This window comes from Narcine bancroftii, chromosome 4, assembly GCF_036971445.1.
Source record: "Narcine bancroftii isolate sNarBan1 chromosome 4, sNarBan1.hap1, whole genome shotgun sequence".
In the NCBI taxonomy this organism is placed as follows: Eukaryota; Metazoa; Chordata; class Chondrichthyes; order Torpediniformes; family Narcinidae; genus Narcine; species Narcine bancroftii.
In genome coordinates, this window is record NC_091472.1 from 168,942,152 (window position 1) to 168,962,342 (window position 20,191).

The following is a 20,191-nucleotide window of genomic DNA, read 5'->3' on the forward strand; positions in this document are numbered from 1 at the left end:
GTGAACCTGAATCTGCTGTTAAGATAAGAAATACATCCTGTTGTTGGTCACTAAGAGATTTTTGTTTAACCAATCACTATATTCAAAACTAGATCATATTGCCAATTGGAAAACAAAGCCCTCTTTGAATTGATCAGCTAAATTAATTATTTTTTGATATATTATCAATATACCTGCAGCAGACTTTCTGTAAGCGTGAACAATTAATATGATGCAAAATAATTCTTATAATTTAGTTAATTGCCATTTTGGGGTGAATTTTTTTGTTCAATAAATATCCCAGCAAGCAGAAGATTTCAAGCTTAATTTCATTGCTTGAAAGTCAAAATTTGTGTTGCAAATTTCAGACATTGAAATCTGCACTTCCTTCAATGAATAGCATCTGATTCCTAGTGCCCACAGATCGGTATTCTCTCTCATACAGTCTGTGAGGAACCCTTTTTCCTACGTCACTGCTCCCTGCTGGTGTCTCATGCACAGAAAATAGATTAAAGGCTTCAGATGCACCAGACTATTATTTTAAATTATAGTTCCATAATCGCTGCACAGGAGAGCAGCCAGGACGCCCACGCTTACTCGCATCCTGTGAAGCAAGTCATCTGTCTCTGCTGGAGCGCTGAGCTTACACCCCCCCCCCCCCCCCACTTCTTCCCCTCCCCCAATCTTAACTCTCATAAGGCAACTACTCATCATTTTCACTTGGTGCTTCCAAAAGGTAAGTTTCACTGACAGGCAGAAAACAGGAGGATTAGCAATTAGTCAAATGCTCGCAATTGCAGGCAATGCACGTTTATGATTTACCTGCAGAGCTTATTGAACTCTCATCTGCTCTAACCCCTTCCTCGGGAAGATAGATGATAATTTTCAGAAGATCGGAGCATGCTGTGTGCTAAAACCTGCCTTGCCACTTCCAATTTTGCATCTGCCAATTTTAGAAAGCTCTGTGGCTAATATAATTTCGCAAGTAGCGTCACTAACAACAACAACCTACTTTTACGTAGCTCACTCTTGGAGAATAAAATTTCCCAAGATGCTTCACAGAAATCTTACCAAAAAATGAGATGTAAAAAGATGCATAAACTACTCTTATTGATTGCTGGAGGTGACTGAGCTACAAAATGCAGTTGAAGTACCTGCACCGCAGTTGCAAATTGTGTCCCTGATCATAAGTACATATGTGTTGTAAAGCCCCACTTGCAGTTCGGGTAGTAGCAGTTCTGCAGTACATCAGTTTCATTGCATTGTGCAATCCATTCCATTTGGGCTGCATATTTCAACCTACCCCACTGTGGTTAATAAAGACCATTATAATTTTGTACGTGTGCTGTTCCCTGTAAATCTGAGTAGCTGAGCTGACTGCATCGAAAGAAAAATAATGGTGGCCGCAGTAGCTCGTGGTAATTGGCAAACCTGTTGCAAGTGTAGTTTCTGTCCCCATCTCTGGTTGCCTGACACAATTTTGTAAGCTTAACTTTTGTACCCTTGGGTTAGCATAGTGGTTAGTGCAATCCCATTACAACGCCAGCGATTGGGTGTAATTTGGCAGCACTGGCTAATGGGTCAGAAGGGCCTGTTACTGTGCTGCATGTCTAAATTAAAAAAAATTGAAATCACCAATGTTAAATAGTCAGTGAGAAACAAGAAGTCCACACTCTACTGTTCAAATAATGCACAAAGATTGTACACACAGGATTTCATTTTCGCAACACTGCACTATTGTACGAGGTCGGTCCGAACTATCAACCCTCTGGACCGTAACATAATGGGACATTTCCAATCAGTCATTTCCTTGCCTGGCTCAGAGGCTGAGGGTGGGGGCAGTTTCTGGAGTAGGAGAGTGATTACGTCAAGATCACTTATGTGGCGGTGGTCCAATGAAAAGATCAGAGAGGTGTGGCTGAGTGGTGTTTGGGGAGTTGAAGAAGATGAAAAGAAAGTTGATTTCATGGTGTGCTGGAAGAAACAAGTGAGTGTATTCTTTATTTGTTTGTAAGCTGTTATAAAGCAGTGCAGCTACAACACAAAATATGGATCATGTTCTCCATCGCATTCTGTGGGTCTGCCCTTGTGAGAGCCTTTTCTTGTTTGTCCATTGTGCAGGCTGGACTTTACCACAATGCAACCTACAACAAGTGCTGTTGGATCAAGGAGTTTGTGGCAGCTGTAGCCGCATTGCCTCAAGTGCATGCTTGGTAATTTACACTGTAAGACAGCTCCAGTCTTTTAACTTCATAGGTAGATCTCATCACTCTCATGCCATTGAGAACATTGTTTCCTTCCTTGGGGCAGTCTTTTGATTGGTGAGTGGCCCCACCATTGAAATGCCCGTGACAGCTGGTGAACTCCTGCTTCCAGATGTCAAATAAACTGCTGCTCCTCTTGATTTTGGCATCCATTGTTTTCTCTGGGTTATCCCCAAATGCATTTCAGGAAGCCCTTTATTCACATTTCAAGTAATTTCCAAGCCAGCTCCTTACCCAGGCATTCTGTAAACTACTGTGGGCTAGATCCATTTAGCCTGGTTTTTCAGTGGCCTACTCTGCACAGTTGCCATGCTCATTGAGGTTAGCTCTGGAGAATCCAGGGTGCCATGCCCTCCTCCACCTCTACCTCCTCCTTCACCTCCAGCTAGCAATGCATTGGGTTTGTGGTAGCCTGTCCTGTTTGTATAGAGAATGAGCCATTTATCCCTGAGCAACCTATTCTCTTGGAGAGGCTGCAAACAGTGGCTAAGACACATTCTGTTCTATCTTAATGCCTCAGATAAAAAGGTTGGGTTCTCCACTCAATTGCTTCTCTAAAAAGTAGAACCATTGCCCTAGATTCCTTTTTTTCTCTGTCAGTTACTTACCAAATACAATCAAGTAGAACCCAAGGTCTTTAGATCCCACTGCAACACCTCCATCAGGGCTTCTTTATTGGTTACTTCCTGTTCCTGTCCACAAGGTGTGGATCCAGCATTCTATGTGCAACACCCTTAATCTACTGTGGCCGAATTATTGTGGCAGAAGCACCCAATCCAACTCCCCACTTTCCAATGTGAAGAGTCTTACAGTAAGTGCTGCTGCCCTTTGGAAGCTTCAGCCCAACTTGGGCTTCTCTGTCAAGGTCAAGCTGGAATGCAAAATACAAGGTGGACAAAATTAGTCAAAGAGGAGCAAGAGAAAATGTGAAATCTCCTACTGAAATCCAATGATAGAATGATAGAGACCTCAATTATCTGCAATAAGGCAGGGGTTCAATTTGAACATCAATAAGTTTTATGAAAATCTAAAATGTGCTACAGTCTAGCTTCATTGAACAATAATTTTTCTCCATGGCATGCCCTCTATAATGCCTGTATTGGAACAGGGAGCAGGAATCTAATCAAAGCCGGAGTCAGAAGCAATGCATTTTAATCAGTTCAAGGTGCCCCACTAAAGAAGTAGCTTTTACATTTACAGATAATTTATAAGGCAATTCAGTACCTGGATCTTTTGAGGAGAAGTACCAAATGTGAAAATGCAAATGAAGCATTGCAAAATATGACCTGACTCTAATCAAAATGTCAGTTTTGAAAGGATTTAGGGTTACATTTGTTCTTGTTCCAGCTCATTAATATCACAAAAAAGCAATTCTTGATGCTGGAGCCCATTTAGACTCATTGGTCTTGGTACTAATGGTTGAATCCACAGGGCATGGTTGAAATCATTTGGATTCCAGTAGCCCATGTTTCTGTTGCATTATTTTTAATGACAAATAAATGCCTGTTTCCTGCATTTCAGTTCCAATGTGGAGCATGACCCTGACGACACACTGTAATAAGCCCTTCACATGTCAAGGTTCTGCACGAAAACAGTATCAAACATTGACGGCGCTAGTGGTTAGTGCAGTGCCTTTACAGTGCCAGTGATCAGGACTAGGGTTCAAATCCCGCACTGTCTGAAAGGAGTTTGTACGTTCTCCCTGTGATTGCGTGGGTTTCCAAGGGGCTCCAGTTTCCTCCCACTGTTCAAAACGTATCGGGGGTGTAGGTTCATTGGGTGTAAATTGGGAGGCACAAACTCGTGGGCCAAAATGGCCAGTTATCATGCTGATGTCTATATATTTTTTTAAAATCAGTTCCCCTGGAATGACTAAAGATTCACCAGAACTATGCAAGGGCTCCAAGAATTAATTCTGAAAATGTTTATAATATCTCGTAAAATATAGATTGTGTATTTATACTGATGAATGGAAATGATGAAGTAGGATGAAAAATAACTGATGGGGTGGCAGTCAGAAAAAAATAAAATCAGCATTTAGCCATTCAAGAGTAATGATGAAAAGCTTCATACAAAGCTTTGTAGATTTGTGGAACTCTTGCACATGGCACTAGATAGGAGCCCAGTTAAACACTTCTATTTTGAGATTGATACCCAATGATTTTCAAGAACATTATGGTTAGGGTTAAAGTTACCCTAACCCTAACCACAGCAGATGAATTCAGTACAGCTCCAAATATCCAAAATGGTTGTCATCAGATAAATGATATTTTTGGATAACTGGTCATTTTTTTAAAAAACAGCCCAGTAGGAACAGCACATTACTTGTAACAGTGTTGAAACAACAACAGACAACAAGGGAAAGCTTTTTAAGCATGAAATAAATTTTAATTCTCAGCAAAAAATAACCTGAACAAAATAAGATAAATTCAATGCCAAAAACTCTAAATTCAACTCAGAGGTTTTTTTTCCAAAATGTTTTCAACCTGTGACATCAGTTCGGTTCCGAATATTTTTTGAGTAACTGAGGATTTCTGTTTGTTTCAGAGGTCCTCATTTATCTGAATATTTTCGGACACTAACTGGCGCCATTTCGGCTGTAATATTTTGAGGATAAATGAAGATTACTGATTTTTCGGAAATTCTCAATTATCCAAAAAAGAGTTTGGAGCCAAACGGACATCGCATCCAGGTCCAAAAAATTTCAGATAACTGAGGATTTTGGATAATCCGGTTTCAGATAATCGGAGTTGTACTGTATTTATAAAAGTAGCAAAATTGGGCTAGCTCAGATAGGCAACTTTGCAGACATAAACCAATTGGATGAAGGATTGGTTTCGGTCCTCTGTTGGAATATAGTTCTGATTGAATGAAGGAAGAGGATTTGGTCCTCAATTTTCAGGGATTGTTGGTTACAAAAAGGCAACAGGTGAAAGATCTTGTTGGAGCCGCAGATTGTCTAGAGCAGTTCTAAGAGGGTCATGTGGTTTTGCAAGCAGAGAGTCAGAGAGAAAGAGAGACAGAGATCACTTCTACAGTGTTACAGTCAGCAACAGCAGCTGGGACTGGAACAGGACAAGCTGGCAAGCTTGTGGAAAACCCCATTTGGAAGATGGGTTGTGAGTTCATGGTTCAGCCTGGTCAAAGCCCTTGTGGTTCATGCAAGAGGAGAGGACTAGCTGTCTAATGTTTCACTTGGAATAAGGGAAACAAGAAGGAACTCTGTGGTGACCTGAAAGAAAGAGGTTATCATCTGGAGAAACCTGAGGGGGCAAGTTTCTTCGGCAAGACACTGAAGTGGCTGATTTGAAGGAATCAGTTGGGGGGGGTGGGTCCAACGAGCAACAAATCTCTCTCTGAAAACTGACAAGAACCTCCCTGAGAAGTAACCTTTTACCTTTCAATCACCAAAGCCTAGTGAACTTAATAAATGTTAAATTCTGTGCACAGTATAAGAATTGCCTGCAACCAGTGAACTTGGAGGAATGAGAAGTGAGATTCGACTGTGTCTTCTGGCCTCTGCTGGCTGCAAGTACCTTGCACTTGTTAGAACATGTGCAAGAATTCAGTGTGTCAATCTGCATCTGTGAAGGCAAAAGATGAAAATTAATGTTTCTTGTCAAGACCTTGCATTAGGACTGAGAGGGAAGAGGAAACATTTGTTAGTAAATTGTAGTATGAAGATGGAATAGAAAGTGGAAGTTATAGTTGGAATCTTGTGGGGAGAGGATGATGGGCAGATAGAACCCGGTGGAAGGAAGGGGATGGGAGGGATGAACAAATGGAGGAAAAAAAAACAGATGGATGGTTGAGTTTCTCCTGGTTTTGGTTCAACCTATCACCTACTGTCCTACCCTGCCTCATAATGCCATAAAGTGGCAATCTTTCTTCAGATTTAATGCAGTCTCAACCCAAAACATTAACTTAGTGCTTTTATCTCCACTGATGCTGCTTGACCCATTGAGTTCTTCCAATGTTCTGATTTTCATTTCAGATTCCAGCATCTGCAGTATAATTTGTCTTTTTAACAACAATTTCCAATTTTCTGGATGATACCTGTCCAGGAACTTGCAGGTGTTGATGTTTGCACACATTTGTTGTCTTTATCTTTGAAGTAGAGGTTGCAGGCTGGGGGCAGTGAATTGTCAGAATTAGAGGGAAAGGAGGATCTAATCACGAGAATTTCTTGTTTCTGGATTGAAGTTGTGTGTTGGTTCTGATGGTCTCCAGGCTCCTGATCTATGCCATCAACGATCAGGAGGATCATGAGTGACCAAGGAACCTCTTTGCTCATTCTTTAATGAAATTATTATTGGTACATTAAGTAAAGAATGATAGAATTACTTGTATTGGAAATTGGTTTCATTATTTGATTGAATGGTTAAATTTTCTTTTTGTTTGTCCTCACTTACATTTGATTGATTTTGTAGGTTTCCTGCCATTAAAGGAGACAATGTTCTAGGTCTTGAATTGATTGCATAATTATCCATGTGGTGTAATGTACCAATTTCTACAGTGCACAGGATAGTCTATGTATCAACAGTATGTTTTCTTTTATTGGCATTACATTTCACAAACATCAGTGCTACAGGTTATCTCTGTATGAAGATCCTTTCTGTACAAAATTGTTGAGCATAGGTGAAAGAGCTTTGTGCTAAACCTTGATCTCAGAGTATTTGCATTTATGAGCACTTCTGCTGTTTTCCATATAAACACCAGTTTTCAGACTGCATTACACCAAATTGAAAGTGACGATCTTGCAATGACTCCAACACAGAGTTGATTAATTTGATGGGGTTTTCACCTTAAAATGCAGCTTTCATTCTTCAGGTTGTAAACTGTGCTGCAGGTTTTAGTTTGAACCCTCATCATGGTTTAATTAGGATAATGCAGTTTTACACTCTGCTGTGAATTTACACTCGTACAGAAGAGCAAAAGAAAAGTGAATTTGATATACCACTAAATAAATCAAGCTCAAGACAATTTCACCTTCTGCTGGAGAATCAGTTCTTGCATGTGTATTGGTGGCATCCAATTCCACTACTATTTTTCCCATCACCATCCTGCCCTTCTGTTGATAAGTTATGGACAAGTCAGTACCTCTTTCGATTGAACATTAGGAAGAACTATGCCATCACTTGTTCCTCAATGATAGATATTTCTACCTTGGCATCATCTTGACACCTTCCTTTGCTACACTTGACCAAAAAAAGTGTGTGCTATTTGTACATTCCTAGACTGTGTCTTCAACATTCAGCACACAATTTTAGTCATTGATTCAATTTTAGTCATTGATTCAATCTATTCCTTGTCTACACAACATGCATGAAATTCTTTAAATTTTCTCTACTGTAAGGCAGACAGGAGTCGCCACTTTGTCCAGCGCCCCTCACAGAAACCTACAGCACCTGGTTTTCCTAGATGGTCTCCCCTCCAAGTACTGAGGCCTGAGCCTGCTTAGCTTCTGAGATCAGACGTATTCAGGCTATTAGGCTTTTCTTAAATCTGCTCCTGCACTTCTTGCTTATTTAAATAGATTTCCATCCTCATTGATTTCATCTTAATTCCTCCTCCTCATGTATAGCTTCCCTATTGCAACCACCGCCTTTTTGAGCTAAAAAACATCTTCTGGTCTTGCATCCATTCTGGTTCTCTTAATGATCTTGTGTGTTTCTTTTGACTACCTCGATATCCTATCCTCCCCACCATCACTAAATATCTCCCGACCTCTCTCCCTTATCTCCCGACCTCTCTCCCTAATCTCCTGCACCTCACGTCGAAAAATCCTCTGTAAAGCTATCTCTGAACCTTTGACCAACTCTTCTTGCTTTTTTTTTTACCCCATTCTGAAGCATCTTGGGATAATTGTATATTAAAAAGATTGTTCGACTCAAGTTCTGTGGAAACCACTGAAATTGATTTTTGTAAATCATAATAAATGCAGTGAACCATTCTGCATCTCACAATGAGATCAGAGCTGATCTTTCACCTCAGTGCCCCTTTCCTGTGCTAGCTCCATATGCTTAATTCCCGTAATTCTCCAAAATTTGTCAATTTGTCAGACCTTTTCTTGAATATACTTAGTCAATTAACATCTTCATAGCAGTCTTGAGTGAAGAAGTTTCTTCTAATCTCAGTGCTGAATAACTGAACCTGTATTTTCTGGTTGTGACCTGTGGTTCAAGATACTGCAGCTAGGGCATACTCTTGCATCAATTTGGTCAAGTTCCAGAAATATTATGTATGTTTGAATGAGACCACATTTCATTCTTCGACAGTCTCGAGGAGCTATTCTCAACAGGATCCCTAAGGTCCCTCTAGTGGCCACAGCATATTTAAGTAAAAGCCTTGTTTTCTTTTCACCTCATGTAACGTAAATACGTAAGAGAGAAGTACGAAAGAAACCAAAACTTCACTGCCTCACAGGGAAGGGGGCCCATAAACTTTGACCAGTGTCTCAGGGGTGTGGGTGTGGGGGAAATGGGGGCGTGTGGCATAGCCAAAGAAAGGTTGAGAATGGCTGCTATAGAGAATCCTAACTTAGTCTGCCTAGCCATTTAGCATGAATGGCCACCTGTTCCACAGTGCTATAATCTGTTTGCTCATCTACTTTCTGGCCTCTGGTGGCTGCAAGCACCTTGCACTTGTTAGAACATGTGCAAGATCTAAAGCTCCAGTTCTACCTTCTGCATTCCTTTTCAGCCTTAATCTAAATTCACATTTTCCTGACTCTTTTGACTCCTATTTTCTGCAATACTTAATCCAATGGGCTTGACTGTTCAAGTAAATTTCCCCTCCTTGATGCATTTGCATCTTGGACCTTAGCTCATAAATTCTGAGCCAAAGTTCCTGAGGTAGATACTCACTGGAGAAGTATTGCAGGATATATGTTTGCATACACGATCTTTATTTTGTCAAATGGTGAAAATGCTAGTTTACCTTGTGTGTTCTATAAGAACCGTATGCTGTGTCACAGTGTTGCTACATTTGATTGGATTTGACTGAAGGATATTCATTACCCCTGATTGGCATAAAGATGTTAAACCCATCTGCTGCTTGGTGGGAGACTGTATGTCATTTGTAATAATGCATCAATTGATTTGGCAGTCCTGCAGAAATTAGGTCTGCAATTATATCTCAGTCTAAATGCTGTACAATTTTCAGTTCTCCCACATGGGTGCCTTGTATGCTGGATGAGGCAAGATTTAAAATTCCTGAGAAGCCATCAGAAAACACACATTGAAAGCAGGTTCTAACAACAACCAAACCAGAGAGACCGGGATTAGAATTTATTCCTCAATCTTAATGGAAAATATGTTGGAATCCTGCTCAGGTTTTGACCTAAATGTCAGCTCTCTAATTTCCTCCATGGATGAGATTCTCCAGCAGTTTGTTTTTTATTTGCTCTAGATTTCAGCATCTGCGATCTGTGGTGTGTCCCATTTCTTGATTAAAGCTTTAGTTTATAAAGGATTTCTGTAACTAAAGTATGCTCACTTGGCAAGCAGGCATTCAGTTGCCACATACCAACCTACATATGTGACTGCATGTGGTTTGGGATGTACACAGCCCATTCATACTTTATTGTGCAGGATGTCATCAGTTTCTAATTCCAACCATATCCTGTTTGTAGAACATGTTTCTCCATAACATTGAAAACTTGATTTATAGTGGGTTCGTATCTGTCCCAGTGGCCTCCAAGTTGAGATGTAATATCTGAAACTAATGACTTTTAGAAGTGTTGTTTACAACATACTGTAGTAGCTAAAAACTTGCAAGATCACTCAGAATGTTTTGTCCATACCAGACAATAAATTGCATGTATTTATTACGAGCAGGATTCTGTTTTTCATTCCATGGGATTAATTCAGATCAACTGCTACTAGGACTTGCCATAAAAATCATAATGAGTATAAAATGCAATTGTAATTAGGATCAGAATTTATTGTTATGAAGAGGACACAAAATTCATTGTTTTGTGGCAGCTTTATAGTGCAAATATTGCTATAAATTACATTGCAAAAATAAATAAAAATTGCAAGAAAATAGGATAAAGTGAGGCAGTGCCTACGGTTCATTGTCCATTCAGAAATCTGATGGCAGAGGGGAAGAAGCTGCTCTTGTGCAGCTGGGTACTCGCCTTCAAGCTCCTGGACCTTTTTCCCCAAGGGTGGCACTGTGAAGAGGGCATGGTCTGAGTGATGGGGGCCTTTGAAAGTGGAGGCTTCTTTCTTAAGACACTGCCTCTTGTAGATGTCCTCGATGGAGTGAAGACTGGTGCCCACGATGTTTTCTGGGTGATTTAACAACTCTGGAGTTTTTTCTCCCCTGTCCTGTGGATTGGCACCTCCTTACCAGACAGTGATGCAGTCAGACAATGCTCTCCATGGAACACCTGTAGACATTTTTGAGAAACCCTCAAAATCTCCTCAAACTCCTGAATCATCAAACACAGATTCTTCACTTCCCTGGCAATGAAATTCTTAGCATTGTCATTTATGTTGTAAAAGGTATATTCTTGGACCAGATCAATTCTGAATTACTACTGATCCTCATATATCACCTTGTACTTGGGTCGTTGGAGGCTTCGATTAAGCTGCAATAAAGAGTGATTGAGCTTGTCCAAGTGTATGATTTGTCGGTAGTCTCACCAGTGATAGTTTGGGTGTATTTGGATACCTCGTGATGAAGGGCTTGAGGGGTTAGGTTGAACCCAGCTTGATGAGTTTGTGCAGTACATACTGTAGGCCACATTTAGGCACTATGTACTTGATGGGGTAAAATACAGGGGATAGTAAGAATGTATTTTGATTGATGGTCATTCCTCAAACAAGAGAGTGTAAGGTGAGAGGAAGGAGTTTAAGGGGATCTGACAGGGTAACTCATCACAATGAGAGTGGTTGGAATCTTAGGAGGTGGGAGAGGCAGAGACTCAGTCAAAATCTGAGAAGCATCTGTTCATTTGAATCACCAAAGCATGTCAGGGCAACAGACCAATTGCAAGTACATGAGATCAGTAGAAGGAATTACAGTGGTCTGATTAGATACAATGGGCCAAAAGGCCTGATTCTGTGACTCTCTGACAGGGTAAATATTAAGTTCAGTATTTGGTAGGTTGTGGGAGCTGATGAAGCAGAAAGCTCTGGACTGAATGATACTAAGCTCCCAGAGTGCATTGGCAGCTGCAGTGAAAACATCAAACCATGGTGTTTTTGTGCATGCGCCTATTTTGACAGCAATCGTCATTGTTGGCAGCAATCATTAAAGACCCTCATCTCCCAGCCCACGCTCTGCTCTCCCTGCTGCCATCAGCAAAGAGGTACAGATGCCACAAGACTCACTCCACCAGGTTCAGGAACAGCTGCTACCCTCCACCATCAGACTCAACAACAAACTCAATCAGGGACTCATTTAAGGGCTCTTACTTTGCACATTATTTATTATATTATAATTGGATATTTATTTTCTGTATTGCACAATTTGTTTGCATTTCCTTGTTTATATTTCTGTCTTTTGCAGACGTATCTTTTTTTCTTGAGTACAGTTTCGTTACTGATAAATAGAAATTGTGCCTGGGCTGCAAGAAAAAGAATCTCAGGTTATGTTATGTTATACATGTTATGTTATACATGTTATGTATAACATATACATGTTATGTCATGTATGTACTCTGACAATAAATCTGAACTTTAAATTTTTATCATTGCTTCCTTTGTCTGTAAAGGAATATGTCTCTTTTTTTTCTTGAACTAGATTGACTTCAATTTGGATGCACTTCTGAAGACTCAAGTAACCAGGGGCTGGTTTAGGCTGTTGCCTTTTGAAAAAAATGAAGATGATGCAGGGTAAATAGCTCTTGTTGTTTCTTGGATTCATTTTCTTACCATTACAAGCTTATAATCTATAGCCCCTTTTCCACTGGCATCCAATTTTGTTAATTGTCTGTCCCAGGATAGGAAGCCCTTTGTGCCATTTCCAGTGAGCTACCCTTAACTGGGACAGAATGTTCTACCTACAACTGGAGAAAGGTGACTTTCTGCTGTCCCTTTTCCACTGGTTTTATCAGCACGCCGGCGTCAGCTGAAGCTGGTGATAAGAGTAGGGGATGAGATGGTTAATTCCCGATGTGAAATGACGTCATTTGACGCAAGCATGCTGACAGTTTTCTGTTTCTACTGGACCCTGTCCCCAATTAATTCCTGGGTCAGGTGCCAGTGGAAATGGGGCTATAGGTTATGTACATCATTGTACCCTGGTCATAATGTTGAAAGGGTAACTGAAGAACAGCTGCTGCATTTCACAATGTATCAACGAGTCTCCATCTACATTGTAATAATGCGAATGTTGCAATCATCAGGCCATTATCACAATTGGGTGGGCCATCTATCGTCAGGGGTCCCTGGAGTTTCTTTCAGCCATTCCCAGGGTCTGCTAATCCATCCTCCAAGTCCCCAATCCTCAACTCACCCTTTTAGAACATAGAACATTACAGCACAGTACAGGCCCTTCAGCCTACAATGTTATGCAAACCTATATATACCTAAAAAGATAGTAAAAACTCCCTATCTCATAGCCCTTTATTTTTCTTTCATCCATTTATTGCTGTTTACTGCTATTTATTTCCTCTCTCTCTCTCTCTCTCTTCTTCCCCCCCCTCCCCCCTCCGCGACTTTCCCATGGCAGAGTTTGTATCTTCATTTTAATCTTTTCTTCCTGTTCTCATTCTCATGCAAAAAACTTGGGTCATTTCAATCCCACAATGCAATTACCTGTTTCACGCTTGTCTGATTGCAACGCTGGCATCCACTGATCCCAGGGATTGTTCTGGGGGTCGAGGCCGTCAATCCCCGGTGTGAGATGTCATCATCTGACGTCAGTGTTGAGCTGATTTTGCTTTCACACTTGCAACATAAAAGGCTGATTGGCATTGATTCCTGCGATCACTTGCAAGCATTAAAGGGGCTTTAGACGAGTACAAGAAGAGGTAATGCAACTTTATCTGCTCTCTCCCCAGAAATTGGATGCACCATCTAATTTTTGAAAATTACTGCTGTTAATGCAATTTAAATGTTACTTTTCTGCATCCAATTATATCCAAAATTCAATTATATCCAAAATACTTTTTGGAAGTTCAGATCCTACTTACTCTCCTGTATTTTTGGTGATGTATGTACATTATGAAGGGGTAAGTGGATGTCTCTATATGTTCCTGATCTACTTGACTTGAAATAAACTTCACATTGCTGTGCAAAACAAATTCAGATTTTGGGAACTGAAGGTGATCCAAAATTCTCACTTTCTTTTAGTGAATCGGAATCTTCAAATTTGCTCTAGTTTTTTTTTTGATCGGGGGACATACCTTTTCTTAAACTCATTACTTACAATCTTTGATTCAGAGTGATTGTTTCCATGCCTTTCATAATTTTATACATTTCTATAAGATTCCCTCTTGTTCTTCTTAATTCCTCAATCTCCCCATACCTCTGGAATCAACCTACTATACCTCTTCTGGACCTCCCTCCAAAGCTAGTACATTTTTACTCAAGGGTGCCAGAGCTGCACACAGCACACCAGAGGTGGCCTCAGCAGTATCTTGTGCAGTTGTGGCATAAACACCCTGCTCCTAAATTCAATCTCTCTTGCAGTGAAGGCCAAAATTCCATTTGCCTTCTTGATAGCCTGCTGCATCTGCAAACTGACATTTAGTGATCCATGTACAAGTCCTCCCAGTCCTTCTGCAAGGCCATGCTGCAATTGCTTTCTATTTAAATAATAATCTGATCTTCTGTGGCGGCACACCACTAGGCAGGCAAACCAGCCCCGCTTGTAATCCATGCGGCGGGGCAGCCGGCCAAAATGGCACCATCAGGGATTTCCCCTTCTTAGCACAGGGGTCAGAAGCTCACGCTGGGGGACCACGTGATGCCCGGGTGACGTCAGCACCCCTCAGCGCAGTTCTCAGCCAGGTCCAGGCTGGGAGTACAAGTCCAGGGGGACCACGTGATGCCCAGGTGACGTCAGCACCCCTCAGCGCAGTCCTCAGCCAGGTCCAGGCTGGGAGTACAAGTCCAGCCCAGCAGCCAGCAATAAATTAGTTCTGCTCACTGAGCTCAACCCGTCTGGTTGTGTGTTCTTTCAGTAGCAGTGTAGCTGCCACTACACTTCCATTTTTTTCCTTCCAAAGTGGATAACCTCGCATTTACCAACATTGTACTCCATCTGCCAGAGCCTTGCCCACACATTTCACCTATCTCTGTCTCTGCAGAATCTCCGTACCCTCTGCACAATTTGTTTTCCCACTCAATTTAGTGTCATCAGCGAACTTAGATGCACTACACTCTGTTGACTCTTCCAGATCAGTAATATATATCATGAAGAGTTGTGGCGCAGCACCAAACCTGTGGAGCCCTACTCATCAATAATTGCCAACCAGAAAAACACCACTGAATCATGACTCTCTGCTTTCTATTTGTTAACCAATTCTCTATCCATGCTAATATCTACCTCTAACTTTATCTGGAACCTTATCAAATGCCTTCTGTAAATCCAAGTAAACAACATTCATCTGCTCCCGTTTATCTACTGTACTTGTTATATTCTCAGATAACTCTAGAAAGTTTGTCAAATATGAATCCATGCTCCAGATGCCTTGTTATTTCTTCTTTAGTGATAGCTTCAAACATTTTCCTAACTACTGATATTAAACTAAGTAGCCTATAGTTCTCTCCCTTTTACCTACAGTAAGTACATCGTGTTTTGAATAGTGGTATGACATTCATTTTCTTCCAATACACAAGGACTTGTCCAGAGTCGAGACAATTTTGGTCAATTATTTCCAAAGTCTTTACTTTTACTTCTGCCATTTCTTTCAGTACCCTGGAATGCATTCAATCAGGACCAGGGGGCTTGTCAAACTTTCGATCCACATGTTTGCCTATTGCATCAAGGTCCTCACCTCCCATCTCATCCATAACATCTGTCTTTGACATGATAGACATGTCATCTACCGTGAAGACTGACACAAAAGTCATTCAAAGTCTCATCACCCAATATCAATTTCCCCTTCTCATCATCCAAGGGAACAACCATGATTTTAGCCACCCTTTTCTACTTTATTTCATTATAAAAAAACATTTACTGTCCATTTTTATAATTTTTGCTAATCTTTTTTCATAGTCTACCCTCTCTCTCTCTTTATTGATCACTTTGTGGTTCTTTTTAAAGTTTTCCCAATCTTCTAGTTCCCTGGTCCTCTTGCCATTCATATTAATTTGATACCTTCCTTTATTTCTTTAGTTATCAAGGCTGGCTGTCCTTACCCTTGCTGTCCTTGCTTTTAACTGAATATACTTTTGTTGAGCACCATTAAAAAGCTTTTTGAAAGTCTTTCACTGTTCCTCAATATAGCCTGTGTTCCCGGTCTACCCTGGCCAACTCCTCCCTCATCCCCTTGAAGTTTCCCTTGTTTAGGTATAATGCACTGGTTTAGACTGAACCTTTGTACCCTCTATTTGTATGAGGAAACTCAATCACACTTTGGCCACTCTTTCCAAAAGGATCCATAACTACAAGATCAGTAATTTTACCTGTTTCATTGCAGAGGACCAGATCCAAGATAGCATGCTCCCTTGTAGGTTCAGTAACACGCTGTTCAAGAAAGCTATTATGAATTTATTTTATGAGGTCCTCTTCAAGGTTGCATCAACCAACCTGATTCACCATGATCCCCCACAATAACTGCTGTTCCATCCTTGAATACGTCTGATATTTCTTGGTATATTTCCTGTGCCATTATAATGTTATTATTGGGTGGCTTATAGATCACTCTCACCAGGGATTTTTTACCCCCTTTACTATTCCTAATCTCTACCCAGATGGATTCAATATTTTGCTCCTTAGATCTTGCATCATCTCTCATGATCTCATCCTTAACTAAGAACGCCACCCCTCCTCCCTTAGCTTTTTGCCTATCCTTGCATATTACCTGTTATCCTTGAATATTTAATTCCCAATCCTGCAGCCACATTTCAATTATGGCCACTAAATCATACTCCTTCTGATTTGTGCCAGAAGTCTATTGACTTTGTTTTGAATACTACAGGTTTTCAGATAAAGTGCCCTTATACTCATTGTGCTTTTAAAATCTGGTCATCTTTGCTTGTTTTGACTTTTATACACTTTACTTTTCTCTTTTTTAACCTTTGCTTTTACTTTATTCACACTCTTCCCTCCTATTTTATCTATTCTTCTCCAATCTGTTGAACCCACCCCCGAACTGTTTAGTTTAAAGCCCTTTCAACAGTCCTAGTTATGTGATTCACCAGGATCCAGGTCCCATCACAGTTCAGATGAGGCCTGTCCCTTTTGAACAGTTCCTTCCCTAATTCCTCTAATTTTCTTTCATTTGTATTTTCTGGTTTGTTGGATATATTCCAGCAAGGGAGGCCATATGCATCAGTGAGACTTCACAACATGAGAAGAAAAATTACATGGACAAAAGAGCTCAACTATCCATTCAATTACTTAATCTTTCATCCTGTTACAGACATTCCCTTTGCCCTTCCCCACCTCAATCTGTTTTCTCTCACTCAGTTTTGATGAAGGGTCTTCAACCCATTTCTCTTAAAAACGGATGTTACCTGATCCGAGTTTTTTTTTCCAGAATTTCCTTTTTATTTCAGATTTCCAGCATCTGCAGTTGATTTATTTTGATCTTTTCTCACAGTGAACAGCTTGAATTGCTATTTAAGAAGTGGATTTTGCATTTTCCCATTTCCATTTGTTTGTGGCTATTGTTAAAGGCTTCTTCTTGGTAACAGATGTCACCCTCGTTCTCTCACTTGTGCTCACTACCTCAGAAAAGGTTTAATCAGTTTCTCAAATAATATTGCTGGTTTAAAATGTGTCCCTCTCCTCCAGTAACCATGTTGCACCATTTTTCTCTTCTTGTTAGCCTGGTGTTGGTTTCAACTTATTTTTTTTCAAAATTAGCCCCATATATCTTATTCTCCAAATGATGATGCAGGATCTTGAATCTGAACAGAAAAAAAGGTTTTTATTTGAACAAGCTCATAAAATGTTTGTTTATAAATCCTTTGACTAATTAACTAAGGAGCTTCAAAGAATTTTCCTTTGGCAGGTGCAAAGCTTTATTCTCTATATAAATAATTCTGGGTTTCTGCCAGAGCAATTTTCCACTGGAATAGTTTGTAATGCTATCACCATCAGGGAAATATGAGTAAGATTTATGATCAAAAAGAAGACAGACTATGAACCATTTAAGTGTGAAGAGTGATTTTATGACCTTCTCTTCCTGCAGGGAGACACCACCTACCAGGTTTATTAGTTCAAGGTTTATCATCTGACTCTACACATATAACCTTTTGAAACAGTGTAAATCCGGAGCACGATGCACACAATACATAGTACATAATAATCGCATCTATACGTAGTCATACTTTAAAATAAATATATATATATTTTCGGATGATTTACTTGGTTACAGGATACTATTCAACAATCTCTCAGCCTGCGGGAAGAGGCTATTTCCCAGCCCGACAGTCCTGATTTTGATGCTCCTTTACCTCCTTCCTTATGTTAGTGGGTCAAAGATACTGTGTGCCGGATGGAAAGGGTCTCCGATAATCCTTTGAACCTTATTTAGGCAACACTTCTGGTAGATAACATCAATAGAGGGAAGGGAGACCTCAGTGAACTTCTCAGCCATTTAGATGATGCTCTGCATAAATTAGCAGTACCAGTGCAGACAATCCTTAATCTTCACCGTATCAGTGCAGATGGTTGGAAATTTACTTCCTTGTTTTGCCAAAGGCAGCATTTATCAAAATACTGATTGAATACAAATTGCTGGAGTTACAGAGCGTTTAATTTGTGTGCTTACTGCCCTCTAAAGTGTCTGTACTCAGTGTGGGCTCTTTGTGGTATTGCTTATGAAGGCAAACAATGCTGATTTTTTTTTTAATCAGAACATGTTATTCAACTAATAACCATGTATTGTACAACAATGTATGAAAAATTATACCATATGGTGTACTCAATTCCTAAAGGTAGGCAAACTCTTATATCTACTACACTCAGATACATTCATTAAATGAAATGTGCAATTAAAACCGTTAATGCTGGAAATACTCAACAAATCAGGCAGCGTCTGTGGACAGAAAATCAATGGTTTGAGGCTCATTGACCCTTCCCGAACTGGGAACAGTTAGAAGTGAAATAACTTTCAAGGGAGACATGGTAAGATATGAGGAAACAGCCCCCACCCCTAAAATTTGTCCCTCTCCTCAAGTAACCATGTTACACTATTTTTCTCTTCTTGTTAACCTGGTTCTGGTTTCAACTTTTTTTTCAGTATTAGTCCCATATTCTCCAAATGATGATACAGAAAAAAATTATTTTATTTGAACAAGCTTTAAAACCACTGTGAAATATCCCCATAGCTTTCTGCATCAAATGAATTGTGAAACAAAAGAAGTGACACATCAGAACAGGAGGGCCTAATCACGTGACTTTCCCTGGATGTTCATGAAGGCCGACTAGTGCACTGCCAATTCAGAAGTTTGCATAAGCTCATACAAAATACCTGGAACGAGCTATAATATCATGTATCCACCTCCATCAAAGTGTCTAATCAAATGATATTTTCTTTTCTTAGTGGTAAATTAGGAGCATTACGATTGAAAGTCAGGTTGGCAGAAGATCGGATATTGCCTTCAATGTACTATCAGCCATTGATTGACCTCTTGGTGGAATCTGTAATCTCTCCATCTAAAGTGAGTACCTGGACATCTGTACATTAGCAAATATATCTGAATAAAGCAATTGGTTACGTTGATTCTGATTGAGTGACAGACCTGGTCAAGTTTCAATAACAATTGTTTGCTTGGTTTGTTGTTAAACAAGTTGTTTTTTTTTCCAAATTTGTTTTAACCGTGACTCTAATAGATGATTGAAAATCAATTACTACTTTTTTACATTTTCAAATGGTGAAAAATAAAATACCTTCCTGCCTTAATTGGTGAAAATATACAAATATGAGGTACACAGAAAGGAACGATATGCATTTAGTAATGGTATTGATCTTGTTAAATATTTTCACAAGTAACATTACAGGATGACTTTAAAATTCCATCACCTCCAAGCCTTTCCTTATTACTATAACCATTATTCTTACACATCTCTAGGACTTCCCCACGTACCTGCTCCTCTGCTGACTGTAGAAGGCCCTCAACCAAGTTATCACGCCTTTTAATTAGAATGAGTTCCTTAAAATGTAATTAAATCTCTGTTCCACACTGCTTTTGAACAGTAAGAGGGAAAAATAATTCACTGACTGAGTGCCCCCAGTGGCCAGTGTTGAGAAAATCCCACAAAGTTTCCTGACCAAAACTTGTACTCCAGGGATGCTGCATTCCAGGGAATGGTGGTTTAGGAAAAAAGATTGTTGTTGAATTTAAATCAAATTTTTGACATACAGCATGGTAACAGGCCCCTTTAACCGATGACTCCATGCCGCCCAATTACACCTAATTTACCTACAACCCCCAGTATTTTTTTGAATGGTGGGAGGAAACCAGAGCCCCCGGGGAAAACACATGCATACATGGGAAGAATGTATAAACTTCTTAAAGACAATGTGGAATTTAAACCCCGGTCCAGACCACTGGCGCTGTAAGGCATTGCGCTCAAAGCCACGCTATCCTTGCAACTCTCACGTAGAGTATAAAGAGGTTCCTTGTTCCACAATGTCTGTACGAATCTAAACTAATCCCATCTGTCGGCACATAATCAATATGCACATAGTTCATATCCTTCTATTTCTTGTCTGTTCATGCTTGTGGCCAAATGCTTCAGAAGCATTGCTGCAGTATCTACTGCTGCCACTTCCACTGGTAGCAGTTTCCAGGCACCTACCAACCTCCGTAGGG

At 40.1% G+C, this 20,191-nt stretch overlaps 1 protein-coding gene across 1 annotated transcript in view; it reads left to right on the plus strand.

The window, feature by feature from the left end:
* LOC138761191 (rasGAP-activating-like protein 1) overlaps positions 1–20,191 on the plus strand; it is a 325,463-nt gene that overhangs the window by 121,049 nt on the left and 184,223 nt on the right. The window contains exons 8-9 of the mRNA XM_069932922.1: positions 11,997–12,088; positions 18,919–19,036. Of these exons, the coding sequence (XP_069789023.1) occupies positions 11,997–12,088; positions 18,919–19,036 (210 nt within the window). The remainder of the gene's footprint in view (positions 1–11,996; positions 12,089–18,918; positions 19,037–20,191) is intronic.